Here is a 17,383-nt window from a genome sequence, read left to right as displayed (position 1 = left end):
CCAAATATGAAGTTTCTTTGATTCTATAATATGTGGGCTTAATGTAAAATATTAAGCAATTTGTCCAAGTTTACACAGCTTGGCACAGAAGTAAGGATACTGACACAGAACTAGGATGTTTAACCAAGTCTCCCAGACCACATATTTTCCAGTACCCCTACTGTCATGTACTTCCTTATCCAGACTTTTGGGAATTCTCAGTCTGGACTTTGAGTTCCTTTTTCAATTTCCTACCTCTCAACTATCTCATCAACCTTTTTTCCCCCTCCACATTATTCCCTACTATAGACTTCCTAATCTAACTAGATTGATCAACTTTCTATGCCTTGTTCCTGATCTTAAACCTTGGCAGGTATCCTTCCCTTCATCTGGAATCTCCTCTGTCCTTTGCCAGCTCATGCCCTTATACTCCATTCCTACTCAAACTCACATCCTCTAGGAAGTTTCTGAAGACCCATCACACTCTGATCACTTTTTTTCTCCCTGTGTTGATGAACATGCATAATTCTAATTCCTTTATATCCTTCCAGTATGGGAGAGGGGGAGGAGAGATGGCTTCTATGTTGATATATTTATACAATGAGGACTTACCAGCTATTGCAAGACAGCAGCTTTATTTCAGGGCCCATATATGTTCACTCTAAGAAAGGAAAACCCAGGTGCTTGTCTTGGTATTCATCTGGGTGGGGCTAAGGGGGCAGACTAAAGAGATCAGAAACAGGTTGGGTTAGGGTGTGTTCATTACATCAGGAAGCTTGAGAAGGACTTGGCAGCAAGGTGGGCAAAGTGAGAAAGTTGGGCAAGTGGAAAGTGATGGACAACCTTCTTTCTAGGTGAGGGATTATTGGATTCTGCACGTTTGTGTGTGTTTTGTGCATACACGTGCACACACACCTACATGCATACATTCATGCCCATGTCACAATATTTTAGAAGTAGAATAGTAGGTGAAGCAGCAGGTGTGGGACAGAAGGCTGAATAATGAGGGCCATTTCTATTCCTCTGACTGGCTGACATTGAACACTGCAGCACACTGCAGGGGGTGACTTAACAGATGAAGTCTTGATTTCTGAATCCTTGAAGTTGATCGTGGAGAAATGATGAACTGAGGAAAATTATTTTGTTCTTCCTACCAAACCAATAGGTAGCAGACATTTCCCAACCCTTTGTTATTCCTTTTAAAAAATCCAAAACTTACTTTTTACCCCTTAATTTCACATGAAATTTCATCTGACAATTTCTGGTATTTTCCCAAATGTAGAACGGAAGATAAAATACAATGAATAATAGGAACTACTATTCCAAATTTCTAAATTTCTTAATTGTGAAGAAATTAATTAAATATCTTATAGTGTTTCTGAGTTAAAATTATTGTGCATGTTTTTGTTAAGTCTTGAGACCATATGATCATTTTAAAAATAATATCTTCTTTTTTCCAATTATATATATGATCTTATTTTTATTATTTTTACATGGTGGAGCGAGAAACAGATCAAAACCTAGCTTTCAAACTGTTTGACCTCAGAGAAGTCATTAACTTTTCTAAGTCTCAGTCTCCTCAGTTTGTAAAATAGAGAAAATATATTACCTACTTCACAGGAAAACAACTTGTAAATTGTAAAGCAAAGTGTATGTGTAATTTAGTTATCACATGGGACCTATGCTATTTGATTGCCTTATAAAAGTAATTGTTCAAGAAAAATCATCCATATAGATAAATTTCTGTGTAGAATAGTGGATCTTAAACTTTGTGTGTGTGTTATGGATCCTTTTGCATTTTGGTGAAACCCAGAAAGCTATTCTCAGAATATTTTAAAATTTCAAAAAATTATAAAATTAAATACATAAGATTACAAAGGAAGTCAATTATCTTGAAATATAATTATCAAAAAATTTTAAACAAATTCATTGGCCCTGGGTCTAGATGAGTCTCTCAGGAAATCAAATGGTTCCTTTCGTCATTTCTTAGTGTTGTAGGGACTTGAATGAAAATGAAATAAAGTTCATGAACTGAAGTTCCAATTTCCTTACACAGAATATAAAGGCTTGGAGATGGGCGGGGAGAATTTGAATTCAGGTTGGAGGAAGGCAAATTCTAGCACATCGGGGAGTGCCCATCACTCCTCCTCTCATTTAGGTCCCGTCTTTCCTATTGCGAAACTGAAGGAATTACCGTCCTTCCCAGGTTTGGGTCGCACTGCAGAATATCTACAAAGATGTTTGACTCACCTGGGGTTCGATCATCCAACCCTGCTCCCTGCTCTCTCCAGAGACTGCAAAGCGAAAAGCCGAGTAAACAGGTATCTTTTCTCGGATGCTGTACAAGGTGGCAAAACGCTCCTCGCCGTTATATTTTTGACAAATTTTCACGTGGAAAGGCTCAGCCAGTCCTTCTGGCGGGGTCTCTTCGTAAAAGAACTTGTTACATTCAGCAAAACCGACTTCATCCTCTCCGACAATTCTGCCCTCTACAAGCCAGGAGAAAACAAAGAGGCTTCCGAGGGGAAGGAGAGATGCTGGTCTCATATTGGACTTCCTAAAATTGACTGCGCCTTCCCTCAGCGATCTGGGCTGGGGACTCACTCTGAGGTCTTTGACTGGAAAGAGCAAGAAACCCTGCAAGTGGATTGGAATCTGGGAATGGTTTACAAGGGAAATGAAATACGAAACCCAGCCCTTCCCTTCTGGGAGTGGACTCTTTCTACAGGCAGGGCACTGCCAAATTGCATGGAAGCTGTAGGGTGTCACGGGCTGCAGAGACAAATCAGCAACTAGAGGCTGTACCTTTGGGTTCCCCCACTGGTGATGGCTGGAAAGACTTGGGCTGCAACTATCAGATTGTGTCAGGAAAGAACTGTTTCAAGGAAGCTCAAGTCCTAGGAGATAGGGCGCTTCCCCCTCCCCTTTGATTTTTTTTCTTTCTTTTTCTTTTTCTTCTTCTTCTTTTTCTTCTTCTTCTTTTTCTCTTCTTCTTCTTCTTCTTCTTCTTCTTCTTCTTCTTCTTCTTCTTCTTCTTCTTCTTCTTCTTCTTCTTCTTCTTCTTCTTCTTCTTCTTCTTCTTTTTCCTTCTTCTTTTTCTTTTTTTTTTTTTTGGTGACGCTGATCACAGTGCTCAGGATATAAATAGCTAAATGTATATTTAGAATATTGAGTATAGGGATAAAAACAGGTTTTGGTACAGAGCAGATCTGTCTCCTGAGAAAATGGTGTCTAGAGCAGGTTGTAAGGGCTAATAGGGAATTAAAACTTAGCATTAAGTATAGTCTGTACACCAAATGTATATATAAAGTAGTCATGTAGTTGTTCTCCAGTGGAAAATTTCAGAGGAAAAAAATGTGAAATGTGGTTATAAGGGAATAAGACTGATTTCTATGTGTTACATGGCATTTATTTCATTATTTTACAATTAATTTGTATATGTATAACTCCACACACACACACACACACACACACATACACACACACACACACACACACACACACACAGACACCTGACATTGCTTGTAGAATGGAAGAACAATTAGCAATTTTCTGACTCATACTGTTATCATAAAGGATAATCATGGGCTAATATAAGCCTCTTATTCCTTCTCATGGTTGTCAGTACATAAAAATCATGGACTTGTGCAAAGGTCAAATGCTCTATCCCCCTAGTAAAAGTATAAATCCTCTCAATAATAGCTTTAAGAAGTGGTTCCCTAGCTTGCTTGAAAAATTGTATTAGACAACTAGCTACCTTCTGAGTAACACATTCCTTTTTCAGACAGTGCTAATTACTTAGAAGTTTTTATTAAACTAAAGCTTTCATCAATTTGTCATAGTGTTGAATAAATTTTGTGTTCTTTCTGTGAAATGGAAGCAATAAAATTCAAGTATACTTCTTGAAATTCAAACATTTTGGAATTTATCCTGTTGTTTCTCAAAAAGTTATATGGAACTTATTCTTGGCAATTACATGCACTTACAAGAAGAGTCTCTCCAATCATTCTTAGCAAGCTAAGAATTCCCCAAGCAAAGAATTAATACCATGTCATGGGCAAAAGTTTGAGAAACATTGTTATTCTGATAGTCTTAATGAGGTCAATGTTAGCTTTAAATCAATTACTATTTTAATGCTTTGGATACAATGAGCTATATCTTTTCCACTTTCAGTATTCTGATCAAAATTCACTTCCCATATAAAAACCTTTCATATGATTCCAGTGATGTCTTCACATTATGTTCATAGTTAAATGATGGTAATTAAACAAACAATTTTTCTTCAAAGACAAATTGATTTCAATGCCACATCATTCCTCTGATTTTTTATCCATCATGGATATGTATAGAAATCATATGGCTAGTGTATGTATATACCTAAGTATGAAATGAAATAAGAAATAATAACAAAACCAGATTTAATAATGACATTACTGAAAAAAGACTAATTTATTAAGCTTCTATTCATTTTGTTATTTCTAAAAAATCTTACTTGGCTTGACTTTTAGAATACTGGTAAGCAAATTAGCATTAGTCAAAATTTGTCAAAAATCCCTCCAATATTTAAAGTATTTGAGATTATTAATGGATCTGAGAAGGTAGAAATTATATTATAATACTGACTTTATTTTTTTTAGGAAAAACCAAACCCAAGAAAACCAGACTTAACTGGCTGGTGGAAATGAGGAAATGGTATGCTGAAATAAGAGGATTAAGTTCCTGCCAGACTTGAGCCCTTAAAAAAAGAATAAAGCATGAGTCATACTCAACTGAAATGTGGGTAGAGTTATCCTTTTTCCAGACAAACCAAACTAAAGATGGTGGTGATGTTAAAAAAAATACTCTCAGAGAATTAATTTCATATGAGATAACAGGCAGAAGACATTCTTTCTCTCTGTTTCTCTCTCTGCCTCTGTCTCTGTTTCTCTGTTTCTCCCTTTCTTCCTTTCTCTTAGCCTTCTTTTCTCCTTTTTACTTCTCCCCTATTTAAACTGCATTTTAAGAATATATCAGATGTAGGAAACTTTCAGAAGCTATAGCACATAGACTGAATATTTGTAATTCATTATAGAATTATATCCTAAAAATGTCTTATAACCCTGAACAAATCATCTCATCTCACTTCTCAGAGACTCCCTTACCTCATTTATAATACATTTTTGCTATTTACATATTCTTTGAAATCAGAAGATAATTACAAAAATAATGGCCAGTTCAGATATTCATATTCTTCCCTCCCCTCTATCTATACCTATCAAACCTATACCTATCTATTCAAGCGCAGATGTCAAATTTTCTCCATTGCACCACCAAAATATCCCTGAAATCTATACCCTTAATTTCCACCTCCTTTCCTACGACTATAATTAGCCTAGTTCAACCCTTACTATGTTCTTGTATTGCAATAGGCTTCTAATGGATCTTCTATCTACTTGATTCTCCCTTCTCCACTTCATCTTTCACATTTGCTGAATGTATTGTAGAAAACAGCTCTCAGATCACATCACTTCTTCTCAAAATTTTTCATTGAAAAGCAGCTAGGTGGTGCAGTGGATAGAGCACCAGCCCTGAAATCAAGAGGATCTGAGTTCAAATCTGACCTCAGACACCTGGCTGTGTGACCCTGGGCAAGTCACTTAACCCCAATTGCCTCAGCAACCAAAAAAACCAAAACAAAACAAGAAATTTTCATTGACTCCATCCCCTTTACCAACAAATAAAGTACAAGCTCTTAAGTTTAGGCTGACCTCATTCTGGCTCTACTTTTCAGATACTCTCCTTTATGTTGTATTACAGAAAACAGACTAATGACTCACCCCCATTCTTATCCTGTCCTTCCCTGTGCTCTTGCCTTTTCTCTTGCTTTCTCACCCTTGTAGGTGACAGAATAGATAAAAATTAGATTTTTGAGTCAGGAGGGCTTGAATTCTAATTCTCCAGACTTTTACTTAGCTGAGACTTTTAGTCTCAGTTTCCACATTTATAAGATGAAATGGTGGGATTTCTTGCTTTCTAGAATTCATTCCAGCTCTAAATCTTTGATCCAATGAATGTCCTCTTCACTAATCACTGTCTTTTTAATTTCTCCCCTTTCTTTGAGATTCAAATCAGGTGTCATCTTCCTCATAAAAGCCACCTCTCCTAACTTGAAAGTGTCCTGACACTTCTTAAATTTCTGATAGCACTCTTTATAGAGATTAGACTAGCCTTGTTTTGAAAATCTTATCTGTAAGATAGACATTTATGTACATATCTTATCTTTACTACTAGATTATAAATTCTTTGAGAACAGTACTGTGTCTGATTTCATTTTTGTATAAACAAAACATAGAAAATCTTAAGAAAACACTTACTAAATGTTTAATTGAATTTTCTAAATTTATTTTATTTATTCTAAATTTGTTCTAAATTTAATTTAATTTTCTAAATTTATCTTTCTTTACTTTTTAGCTGAATATTTCATGTTGTCTGCTTTCCCAGAATTCTCTAATAAGTACCAATGTGTCTATTGTGTTTTGCAGGTACTTTAGTTATATTCTGTGATTTAATTCTCACAACAGCTGAATTATTATCCCTCATTTAATGAATGAGGAAATTAAGTCTTAGGGATACAAATTGACTCACCCAAGGCAGAGTAAGGACTGACTCAAAGTCCTTTTGCTATTTCCAGTATAATATCATTCATACTGTCTTTTTGTTCACAGGTGAAGCAGTTTATTATATGGGTGTGAATGGTATTGAAGATTGACTTACATGGCATGAGTGGTTACCCTCTAGGCTTTATTCGCATTTTCACAGATCCGAGAGCCTTCAGAAATGACATCTTTCAGACTGACAGTAGTGTTGGAAATAGCTGCTGACAATAGAATGCTGCAATCTTCCAACTCATCTCTAACGCTTCTTATCTATGTGACTTTGGGAAAGTCAGTCTCTATGGGCCTAAGTTTTCTCATCTTTAAAAAGGGTTGGACTAGATGATTTCTGAGTTCCCTTCTAGCTTCCATCCATTATTCACTGTTCTGATATAACAAGTTTAGTGCTTCCTGGCAATCAAGGAGCAGTTATTAAGTGCTATGGTTCTAAGCATTGCTGATACAACAAAAGGCAGAAGTAATCCCGTAGTAGGAGAGAAAATATTACAAAAACTAGGTGTATACAAGATACAAGATACATACAGAGTAGATGAAATTTAACTTGACAGAGGAAGACATGAGTAGCATGGGGGACCTGGAAAGGCCTTCTTCAGAAAGTAGTATTTGAGCTAAGTCTTGAAAGAAAGCCAGGGATTCTAAGAGATGGTGAGAAAGTGGAAGGTTTCAGACATGGGGTACAACAAGTTCAAAGCCTTGGAGTCTATAGAAAGCCACATGAGGAATAGCAATAGTGTAGTTGGATGTACTGCAGGACATGTGGAGGGAAGTAAAGTGTGAGATGATCAGAAAGATAGGAAGGAGATGGATTGTAAAGAGTTTTAAATGACAAACAAAGGATTTCATATTTAATACCAGAAGTAATGAGTTTGGAGTTTGTTGAGTAGATGATGTCATAGTTAGGCTTTCACTTAAAAAACAATCCTTTTGGCTGTGGTGTGGAGGATGGTTTAGCATAGGGGAAAATGAGGCAAGTCTGCAATAATCTGATCAAACATGTCAGTGTGCTTGTGTAAGACTTAAAAGGGTAGGTCAAATACACTGTCTTAATCCCAATTTCCTGTGTAAAGGGAAGAGAAAGGGAGAGGAGAATGTGAATGTCTCAAGCAATGATCCCAGAATTCACACTTCTAACCAGAGAAGGGAAATATTTTGGGAAAGGATAGCTCAAGGCATTGAAAGATTTCCCATGGCAGAAGCATATAAGTGAAAGACTCCAAGGCCTAAGTTTAAGAATTCCCAAGTTTAAGAGTCTCAAGTCTCTAAGACAGGGAGAAGGATATTTCTTTATCTGATGCTCTTCTTGGAAAAAAAAAGAAGAAAAGGATCATCTAGACTAGTTCTATGCAGCATCTTTCTTGGGGAACAATGCCCATGAAGGTTCAGTGGGAAGGGTACTGAATCTTCCAAGGTATATTTATCTCCTGAGGTCAGTTTAAACCATGGGATAGTGTTACAAGTTATGGGGGTGAAGGTTATATGGGAAAGGGACCTACTAGAATATCAAAGGTTTGCTCTGATAGTAACCCTAAGTTCAGCTACCTTATGAGAATATTTAATGAGTTCTTTGAGTGTTTTATGTGATTCTTTATAATTATTGGCTTTTGTGGCTCCTTCTTGGTTCTGAAGCTTATCCACTTGATTCAGAAGCTTAGCATTGTTTAGGATTCTTCCTCTGGGTTTAAAAGACTTGACGCAAGAGTTTTTCTGCTTAAGAAATCCTCTATCACATATATCATGACTACAGTTCCCACACATTCCTGCAGCCCCCTTCATGGATTTGAGTCTTCTTCTGCTCCATTATTGTCTTCATTCACTGCCATCCCTGGGACCATGGGGATCCCCTTTATTTGGTTTGATGAGGTGCATAGTTCTCTGAAGACTCGCAAGACAGGGCTTTTATACAAGAAACTGAAGTATAGTCTCACTCTCAATTCTATTTAGCTCAGCCATGAGCTCTCCAGCTATATTGGGTGGCCAGTCATCCTTTAAAAGACCAAGTCCAAGGTCAGCTCAGGCCAACCTTCAAACGTGTCACTCAATCATTTTCTAAGAATATGAGGTATTAAAGCACCAGTGAGTGAGTACTTAGGGCAAGAAAAGATCACCGGTCATTAAAGAAATATTTTCAATGTTAAACAAAAGAGTCATCAAGTTAACCTTGCTAAAAAGGAGTTAACCTTGTCAAAGTAATATCCCCACATGCCTGTGCAATTATTTCAGCAAATAGAGATGAAATTCCATAAGCCAAGTAATTCAGGACTGACAACGTTTGAAGAAGCTCTCTTTGAGCCTTTTTTCTCTTTTTAAAAAAAGTTTCCTGAAGTATTTTGTTTTCATATTACAAACATTTATAGATTACTCCCATTTTATGTGCCATCTCTTGAAACAAAATAAATCAGTTAAAACAAATAATTACAGTGATCTTATCTAAAAGTGCAGGCAACATTTCACATCTGTAGCAGTGCTCCCTACTTCCATACTTTTTAAAATGAACAGTGTTGGAATACATGGGAGCTGTTGGAATGCACAGAAGAGACGTGACAATGGCTGCTGGAGAAACAACCCAGACCTGAAGAATTGGCCTGTCCCTTAACAGAACAGAATCCTACTTTCTCTTTTTCACCTTTCACCCTATTGGGAAAAAAGAAAAGAAAAGAAAATTTTCTTAACATGCATAATTAAGTAAAATATTCCCTCAATGTTTAGGAAAATGCATTTGTCTTATTCTTCCCCCTAAACCTACTACCTTTGTCACAGATAGCATGTTTCATCATTGGACCTCTGGAATCACAAATGGTTATTGCGGCGATTATAGCTCTTGTAGCTTTCAAAGTTATTTGTTTTCATGATGTTGCTGTTATACTATAAAGTGTTTTCTTATTTCTGTCTATCTCATTCTTCATCAGTTTATAAAATGGTTCATTTTATAATATTAATGTTATATTATAAATTTTTCATCTTTTTTGCCTACTTTATTCTGAATTAGTTTATACAAGTCTTTCCATGACTTTTTGAAATAATTGTTTTCCACATTCCTTATAGAACAATAGTATTCCATCACATTCATATACCATTCTATTTAACTTTCCAAATTGACGGACATTCCCTTAATTTCTACCACAAAGAAAGCTTCTATAAATATTTTTTGCATATAAAGGCAAAAAAAAAAAAAAAAACCTTGCTTTTTACCAGATCCCTATAGATAATAGCAACATAAAGTCATTCTTCCTATGTGTGCAGAATTAAAAATGGAAATTGGACTTCCTTCAGTAATCATTTTATTATATTGCCAAGGACTAAAATCCATTACTATAAGATTTTGGCACCAGGAGGGAAACAAACAAGCATTTATTAAGCATTCATTGTGTGCCAGGAACTATAATAAGTACTTTAAAAATATTATTCTCACAACTCTGGGAGATAGGTATATTATGATTATTTCCACTTTACACTTGAGAAAACTGAAGCCAACAAAGGTTATGACTTATTTCACAGTTGATAAGTATAGAGAAGGCTTTGACCTCAGATCTTCTTGACTGAAGGTCCAATGTTCTATCTACTGAGTCATCATAGCTGCCTAAGAAAAGTAAACATCACCATCACCATGACCAAAATTCCGCTGCAACATATGTGTGAATCCATATAAATGAATGTAAACATCTCTCCCTTTCTTCTCCCTCTTCCTCTCTCTCTCTCTTCTCCCTTTCCCACTCTTTCTTCCTTTCCTTTGCCTACTTCTTTCTTCCTCCTGTTGTGAGTAGCATATTAATGTAGGCAGGATAAGACACAATTTTCTCTAGGACAAAATAAACAATTTATTAACAGTGACATCTAAAATATTAGTAAAATAGGTCACACTGGCCATCTCAGCCAAAAAGCTAAGGATCTGAGGATGATCAATTTATTAATTAGGCTAGCAATACCAATAAATTGTGTCAGTGGCCTTTCTCAATGACTAAAGACCTTGAATAAGGGACAATAGGGTCTTTTAAACCATACTGTAGCTTCCTTCTGATTAGTCTGACAGACCATCATTTTGGACCACCTTAGCAAAGGTAAGACAATCCTAGTTGGTAGACATTTTAAGAAGGAGGTGAGTTAAGAATTACCTCAGCTCCTCCCTATTACTTCCTCTTGGGAGAAATGTAATTGTTAGGCAATAAGATTAGTCTGTAGCTGGGTTAAAAAATAGATAGATAGATAAATAGACAGATGAAGGAAATGATATTATTTAGTCCTTTTAGTCATATCCAACTGTCCATTACCCCATTTGGGATTTTCCTGACAAAGAAAATGGAGTTTCTTTTTTCAAATGTTTGCTATTTTATTTTTCAATTCATGTTATGGATGAGGAACTGAGGTAAACAGAGTTAAATTACTTTCCCAGAGTCACACAGCTAGTAAGATTTGAATTCAGTTATTTTTGACTGCAGATTTGGTGCAATATCCACTTTGCCACCTAGCTTCTGTATAATAGGATAAATTTTGAAGAAGTGGCAGCTGTTTATAACTGTCCATATTAGTGAATTTACTTACCAGAGTATAAGAGAGTGTCAGGATACATTTCCAATGCTCTAATGGGTAGAGTAGGTATACGTGTTGATTGAACAATTAATGGTTGACTATTGATTAATGATTAATTATCAATAGACAAGAAAAAGAATGGCTGGTGATATGAAAATCATTTCAGAATCAGTTGCTAGTACAAATAAGAGAAGCATTTGGAGCAAATGTTAAAATCACTAATAAATTTTTTAAAAGATGTATATTTACATATTTACCCCAAAATGGTGTTAACTAAGAAAATGGGGAAAAAAGCAAAAGTAAAGAAAAAACATTTTTCTTAGAAAAGTGTAACTGATAGAAAAGTTGGCACAATGGAGAAACTGATAATTCCCAGAAACTTCAACCAGTAAACGCTTTATCTTCTTGCCAAATAGAAAGGAATCTGGCTAAGAAGGCAGCATTGGTTCAGAAATAAGCTAATTTACCAAACATTATGGAGGAGACTGCTGGAAGATCACAAGTAATGTTGCCGCAGGTAATATAAAAAAATCGGTTGAGGGGAAACAAACCTGCAGAGCTTGGCAGGAGACCTAGCTAAGCCAGATTTTCCTGAGTGCTTGTGTGAAAGAAAACCACAAGATGGACAACAAACATATAGGAAATGATATTTGAGAAAAACTTTGGAGGGAACTAGGGAGTCTTGAGAGCTGAACTGGGGAAGAAAGGCATTCTGTCTCATTAAATTAGTTAATATATATAAAGTACCTTGAAAACCTAAAAGTGCATTTCAAATTATAGCTATATATATTTTCATTCCATGCACAGGGACAACCGATACAAAAGCAGAGCAATGATAGGAAAGAGAAAGAATAAAACATTTTTTTTTATATAGTACCTACTATGTGTCCAGCACTCTGTTAAGCATTTTTACAAATATTTTCCTATATGATCCTCACAACAACCCTAATAGAGAGGTGTTATTATTATCCTGATTTTTACATTTGGGATGGTTGTTGTTCAGTCATTTTAGTAATGCTGAATTCTTTGTGACTCCTTTTGGGGATTTTCATGGCAAAGATGCAGTAATGGTTTGTCATTTCCTTCTCCAGTTCATTTTACAGTTGAGGAAACTGAGACAAATAGAGATTAAGGGACTTTCCCAGTGTCACTAGCTAATAAACACCTGAAGCTGAATTTGAATTCAGGTCTTCTTAATTTCCAGCCCATCATTCTATCTAATATTCCACCAATTACCTCTAGAATAAAAGGCATATCTATCTCATTTTTGAAACAGTAAAAAAGCCAGTATAGTTGAACTGGGGAGAAAATAGATAATAATGATAGTTTACATTTATATGTGTTTATATATATTATCTCACTTAATCCTCATGACATTCCTGATAGATGCATACTATAAACATTATTTCTATTTTATAAATTCAAAGCTAAAGCTTAGAGAGATCACATGTATCACAAAGCAGAGTTAGGGATGAAATGGACCTTAGAAAATTCAGGAATTGGCAAACTGGTCTACTCCACAATCTGTTTTTGTATTATCTGCAAGCTCAGAATAGTGTTCTACATTTTAAAATACCAAAAAAAAAAAAAAAAAAACACACACACAAAACACAAAAAACACAAAACCCTTCATTTGGACTAGATTCTAGTATAACCTTTCATTCTACACGTGAGAAAACTGATTTGCCTATGGTCACAAAGAGAGTGTCAGAGATAGGAGTTGAACCCAGGTCTCCCCTAACTCTAGATCCAGTGATCCTTCTACTATACTGTGCTGTGAAACAATTTAACCTGTTGCAGAGAAGTTAGGCATCAAGTCAAGAACTTGGATTCAAATGCTGCCTCAGATACTTTCTCTGTGACTATATCTCTTAGATATTCAGTTTTCTTATCTGTAATATAGAAGTAATAACATTTGTAATATCTATCTTACCTGGTTGTTAGGAGGAGAACATGTTATAAACCATAAAGATCTATTATAAATATGAGCCATTGTTACCTCTTGGCATTTCAGTGCCAATTTATTTCTACAAGTGACAAAAGAGAAATCAGCATGAGAATGGAGTGATGGCACATATGAGGAGGTTGGGAAGAACAGCAGGACCTTGACAAATATATACAGAAGCAAAACAGCTTGGAAGTATGATCATTTTAAAAAATTTCAGTATCTCATGTTCTTGATATATTAAAGAGCAGAAGATTCCAAATGAATGAAAAAGACAACAATAACATTATTATTTCTAAAAGGCAACCAAGTTTTCTTTCTTGTCATTTTTCTTTTTTGTTCTGATTCTTCTTTCACAAAGTGACTAATATGGAAATATGTTTAACATAATTGTGCACGTATACTCTAAAAAAGGAAAAAAGAAAAGACCAAGAAGATATCAATAACTATTGATACATATACTCAAAGACAGAGGGCCTAGGACACCTTGTACAGCAGAACTAATTATTAAGTTTTCATTGTAAGCATTCACACTTCTGGATTTGGTAAACACTACTATAAATCTGGACTTAATTTATTGTTTAATCAATTGTCTGGATTTAGGAAAGTGATTTAGAAAATATAAACAATGTAAAGTAAGCTAAAAAGTAAGTCATAGATACTGTTTTTTTTTTCCTTTTAAAGTGAAAGCTGCTAGATACTGAATAATCTTGATTGTGGCTCCTCAATATTTGGATTGTTTCCTTCTGGCTGCTTGCATTATTTTGTCCTTGATTTGATAATTCTGATTTGATAATTTAGTTGCAATATTTTTAGGAGTTTTCATTTTGACATTTTTTTTCAGGAAGTGATTGATAGATTCATTCAATGACTATTTTATCCTCTGGTTTTACAATATCAGGACAATTTTCTTTGATGATTTCTTGAAAGATGTTGCCCAGCATCTTTTTTTCATCAGGGTTTTCAGAAAGTCCAATAATTCTTATATGTTTCTCTCCTGGATCTGTTTTCCAGGTCAGTTGTTTTTCCAATCAGGTATTTTACATTTTCTTCTACTTTCTTTCCTTTATTATTTTGGTTTTGTTTGACTCTTATTGAGTCATTCACTTCCATTTGTTCAATTCTAATTTTTAGTGAATTATTTTCTTCAGTTAGCTTTTTTACTTTCTTTGGCCAATTGAACTCTTAAATGCTTGTTTTGTTATGAATTGTTTATTCTTAAATGAATTGTTTTATTCATTGTTGTTTTTTTTTCCATTTCACCAATTCTGTTTTTCAAGGAGTTGTTTCTTTTTCCATTTTGCTAAATCTATTTTTAAGTAGCATTTTTCTCCAGTACAAATTTTTTTTTTCCATTTCATCATTTATATTTTTTAAGGAATTGTCTTTTTCAGACAATTTCTGTGTTTCCTTTTCTAAATTCTCCTGTGATGTTTGTATTTCCTTTCCCTGTTTTATTTCTAACTTTATTTTAAGATCCTTTTTGAATTCTTCCAAGACAACCTTTTGAGTTGGAGATCAGTTTGTATCTCCCTTTGAGGTTTCATCTGGAAACAGTTTGCCTTTAGTGTCCTCTGGGTTTGAGGTCTGTCTTCCATATCTCCATAATAGCTATCTATAGTCAGAGCTCTTTTTGCTTTTTTGCTTATTTTTAAAGGTTGAGATCTGCTTCTAGGGCAAAGGGGAAATAGTCCCAAACTTCCTTTAATGGATAACAGGAGTTTTATACTGCCCTGAGGCTGGTGCTGCCAATGGTGTGGCCAAGTCCAGCTTGTTATGCTAGAATTCAGAGGCCCACTATTTGCCTTCTGTAGTTACACTGGAAATCTCACAGATAATCTGCTGATCCACTGGTTTCTGAACCAAAACAGAGTAGCCAATGCTGATTTAGCTAAACCTCTCACTAGAGCTTCCCTGCACTGGGTTGCAAGTCTTGCTGCCCAACTGGGACAGATCTTTCCTGAAGTCCTTCCAATATTTCTTCTGATGGAAATCTGTTATACTCCAAATATTTGTGGGTTCTTTCACTCCAAAATCCATTCTTGGTTTGATCTAGTGTTGATTCTGAGGGAAGCCAGGAAGAGTTCAAGCGAAGTCCCATCTATTCTCTACCATCTTGGCTCTGCAACCTTTTTTTTTCCCCTTTCAGAGAATCATTTGTTAAACACATACAGCACATTCTTGTTTAGTGGGGTGATAAATTAAGACTTGAAAAGTGCTTTAAGGGATTATTTAGACCAACCTTCTTATGTCTCAGGAAGATGTGAGTTTAAATCCATCCTCAGACACTTATTGTCTATGTGAAATTGGACCAGTCACTTAACATTCTTTGACTTAGTTTCCTAATCTGTAAAATAAGCTGGAAAATAAAATGGCAAAGCACTCCCATATATCTTTGACAAGAAAATACCCAATGGGTCATTAAGGGTAACATGACTGAGGCAATGGAATATTATATGTGAACTGATAATATACTTCATAAAAACAGGAAAGGAAGAAGGAAACAGGCCTTTGTGAATAATGTTTTCCCTAAGCAGATCACACTGTCACATATTGGGAGGCTACATGATACAATGGGAAGAGCATGATCTCTGAAGTCAAGTCCCCACTCTGATGCTTAAAAGCTATATGATCCTGTACAAGTTATATGATTTCCCTGAGGCTCATCTTCCTCATTAGTAAAAAAATGGAGAAGTTAGACATTTCATTTCCTGATCTCTAAATCTATTATCCAATAATTTTATAACACAACTGGTTGAAGAAGGGTAGAGAATATTAGAGAAAACAAGGAAATCGTTAATGCATTTGAATAGACAAAACAAAATGCGACCTAAAAAGATTTCCTTAATGAGGTTTCTCCCACATACATATTTATTGTTTAGTCATTTTCAATCATATCTAACTTCTTATGACCCTATTTGGAGTTTTCTTGGCAAAGGTACTGGAACAGTTTGCCATTTCCTTCTCCAGCTCATTTTACAGGTGAGGAAACTGAAGCAAACAGGGTGAAGTCTCTTACCTAGGGTCACACAGCAGTAAGAAATTTAAGCCAGATTTGGACTCAGGAAGATGAGTGCTTCTAACTCTAGATCTGGCACCATATTCACTGTGCCACCTATCTGTCCCATGTACATATCAAGATAATACAAAATCCCATTTGAGATACAAACCATAAAATAACTTTATTCAATGATCTTTCAAGTATCTACACTATACTAAATGTTCAGCATTGTCAGGATATATTGTCCAATTATAACAGGAGCTCTTAATCTTGGGTTTATGAACTTATTTTAAAAATATTTTCATCACTTTAATATAATTGATTTCCTTTGCAATTCTATATATTTTATTTTCTTCACTTAAGTTCACTTAAAAATGTTATTCTGAAAAGGGGTACAAAGATTTCACCAGACTGCAAAATAGGTTCATTACAATAAATAAACCATATACTACATAAATTCTATTTTACAAACTGTACACTACATAAAAAGGGCAGCTAGTTGACTCAGTGGATATAGAGTACCAAGAAAAAAAACAACAAAGCTGGTTAGATGAGGACACAAAGGTCCAAAATCGTGAGGCTTGGCTCTAACACAAACAACCTCCCTTATTCTCCTATCCATCCCTGCCCATTCCAAGCTAACTAGAAGCTCTTGCAAGGAACAGTTACATTTTTGTCTTTGTATCTTCAGACACAGGAGAGGTTCCTGGGACATATTTTGTCCCTTAATATATTCTTGCTTATTGATTGAGCACTGGTTTCCACCAGTGTTTTGCTATAATTACTTAGGTTAAATAAATGAACATTGAGCTGGGGGCTCAGGATTAAAGAAGAGGAAGAAATGGGATTTGGTCACATTTGGGGAATTACATAGTTTTTTCAATGATCCCAAATTCCCTCCATGCCACAAAAGCTTACTTTGTAACACTAGCAACTTCCCCATGATTTTATAATGAAAAATAAAAATTAGGTGGTGTATCAGTATGAATAGATTTTATCACATTACCCACAATGGTCAATACATGAGAAATAACTTTTTTGGGAAAGCAATGGAGTTAAGTGACTTGCTCGGAGTGACAGAGCCAATTAGCATCTGAGACCATATTTGAACTCAGGTCCTTCTGACTCCAGGCTAGTGTTCTGTCCACTGTGCCCCCTAGCTGCCCCAAAGAAATATCATTTTTTTAAAACATCAAAAACTTATATGATTGGAAATGAGGATGCATCAGTCAGATAATGAGGGACAGATAAACAAATGTATAGCACAAATGTTTCAATAAG

At 35.3% G+C, this 17,383-nt stretch overlaps 1 protein-coding gene across 1 annotated transcript in view; it reads right to left on the bottom strand.

Annotated features, from left to right (window-relative positions):
- Window positions 1–2,698, bottom strand: part of ENDOD1 (endonuclease domain containing 1) — a 33,041-nt gene extending 30,343 nt beyond the window's left edge. Inside the window, exon 1 of the mRNA XM_003764309.4 lies at window positions 2,230–2,698. Coding sequence (XP_003764357.1) covers window positions 2,230–2,526 — 297 coding nt within the window. The 5' untranslated portion in view covers window positions 2,527–2,698. The remainder of the gene's footprint in view (window positions 1–2,229) is intronic.
- Window positions 2,699–17,383: the final 14,685 nt, after the last annotated feature.

Source organism: Sarcophilus harrisii, chromosome 3 (assembly GCF_902635505.1).
Source record: "Sarcophilus harrisii chromosome 3, mSarHar1.11, whole genome shotgun sequence".
In the NCBI taxonomy this organism is placed as follows: domain Eukaryota; kingdom Metazoa; phylum Chordata; class Mammalia; order Dasyuromorphia; family Dasyuridae; genus Sarcophilus; species Sarcophilus harrisii.
Note: the sequence above shows the minus strand (reverse complement) of the source record. Positions and strands in the feature narration are given on the sequence as shown.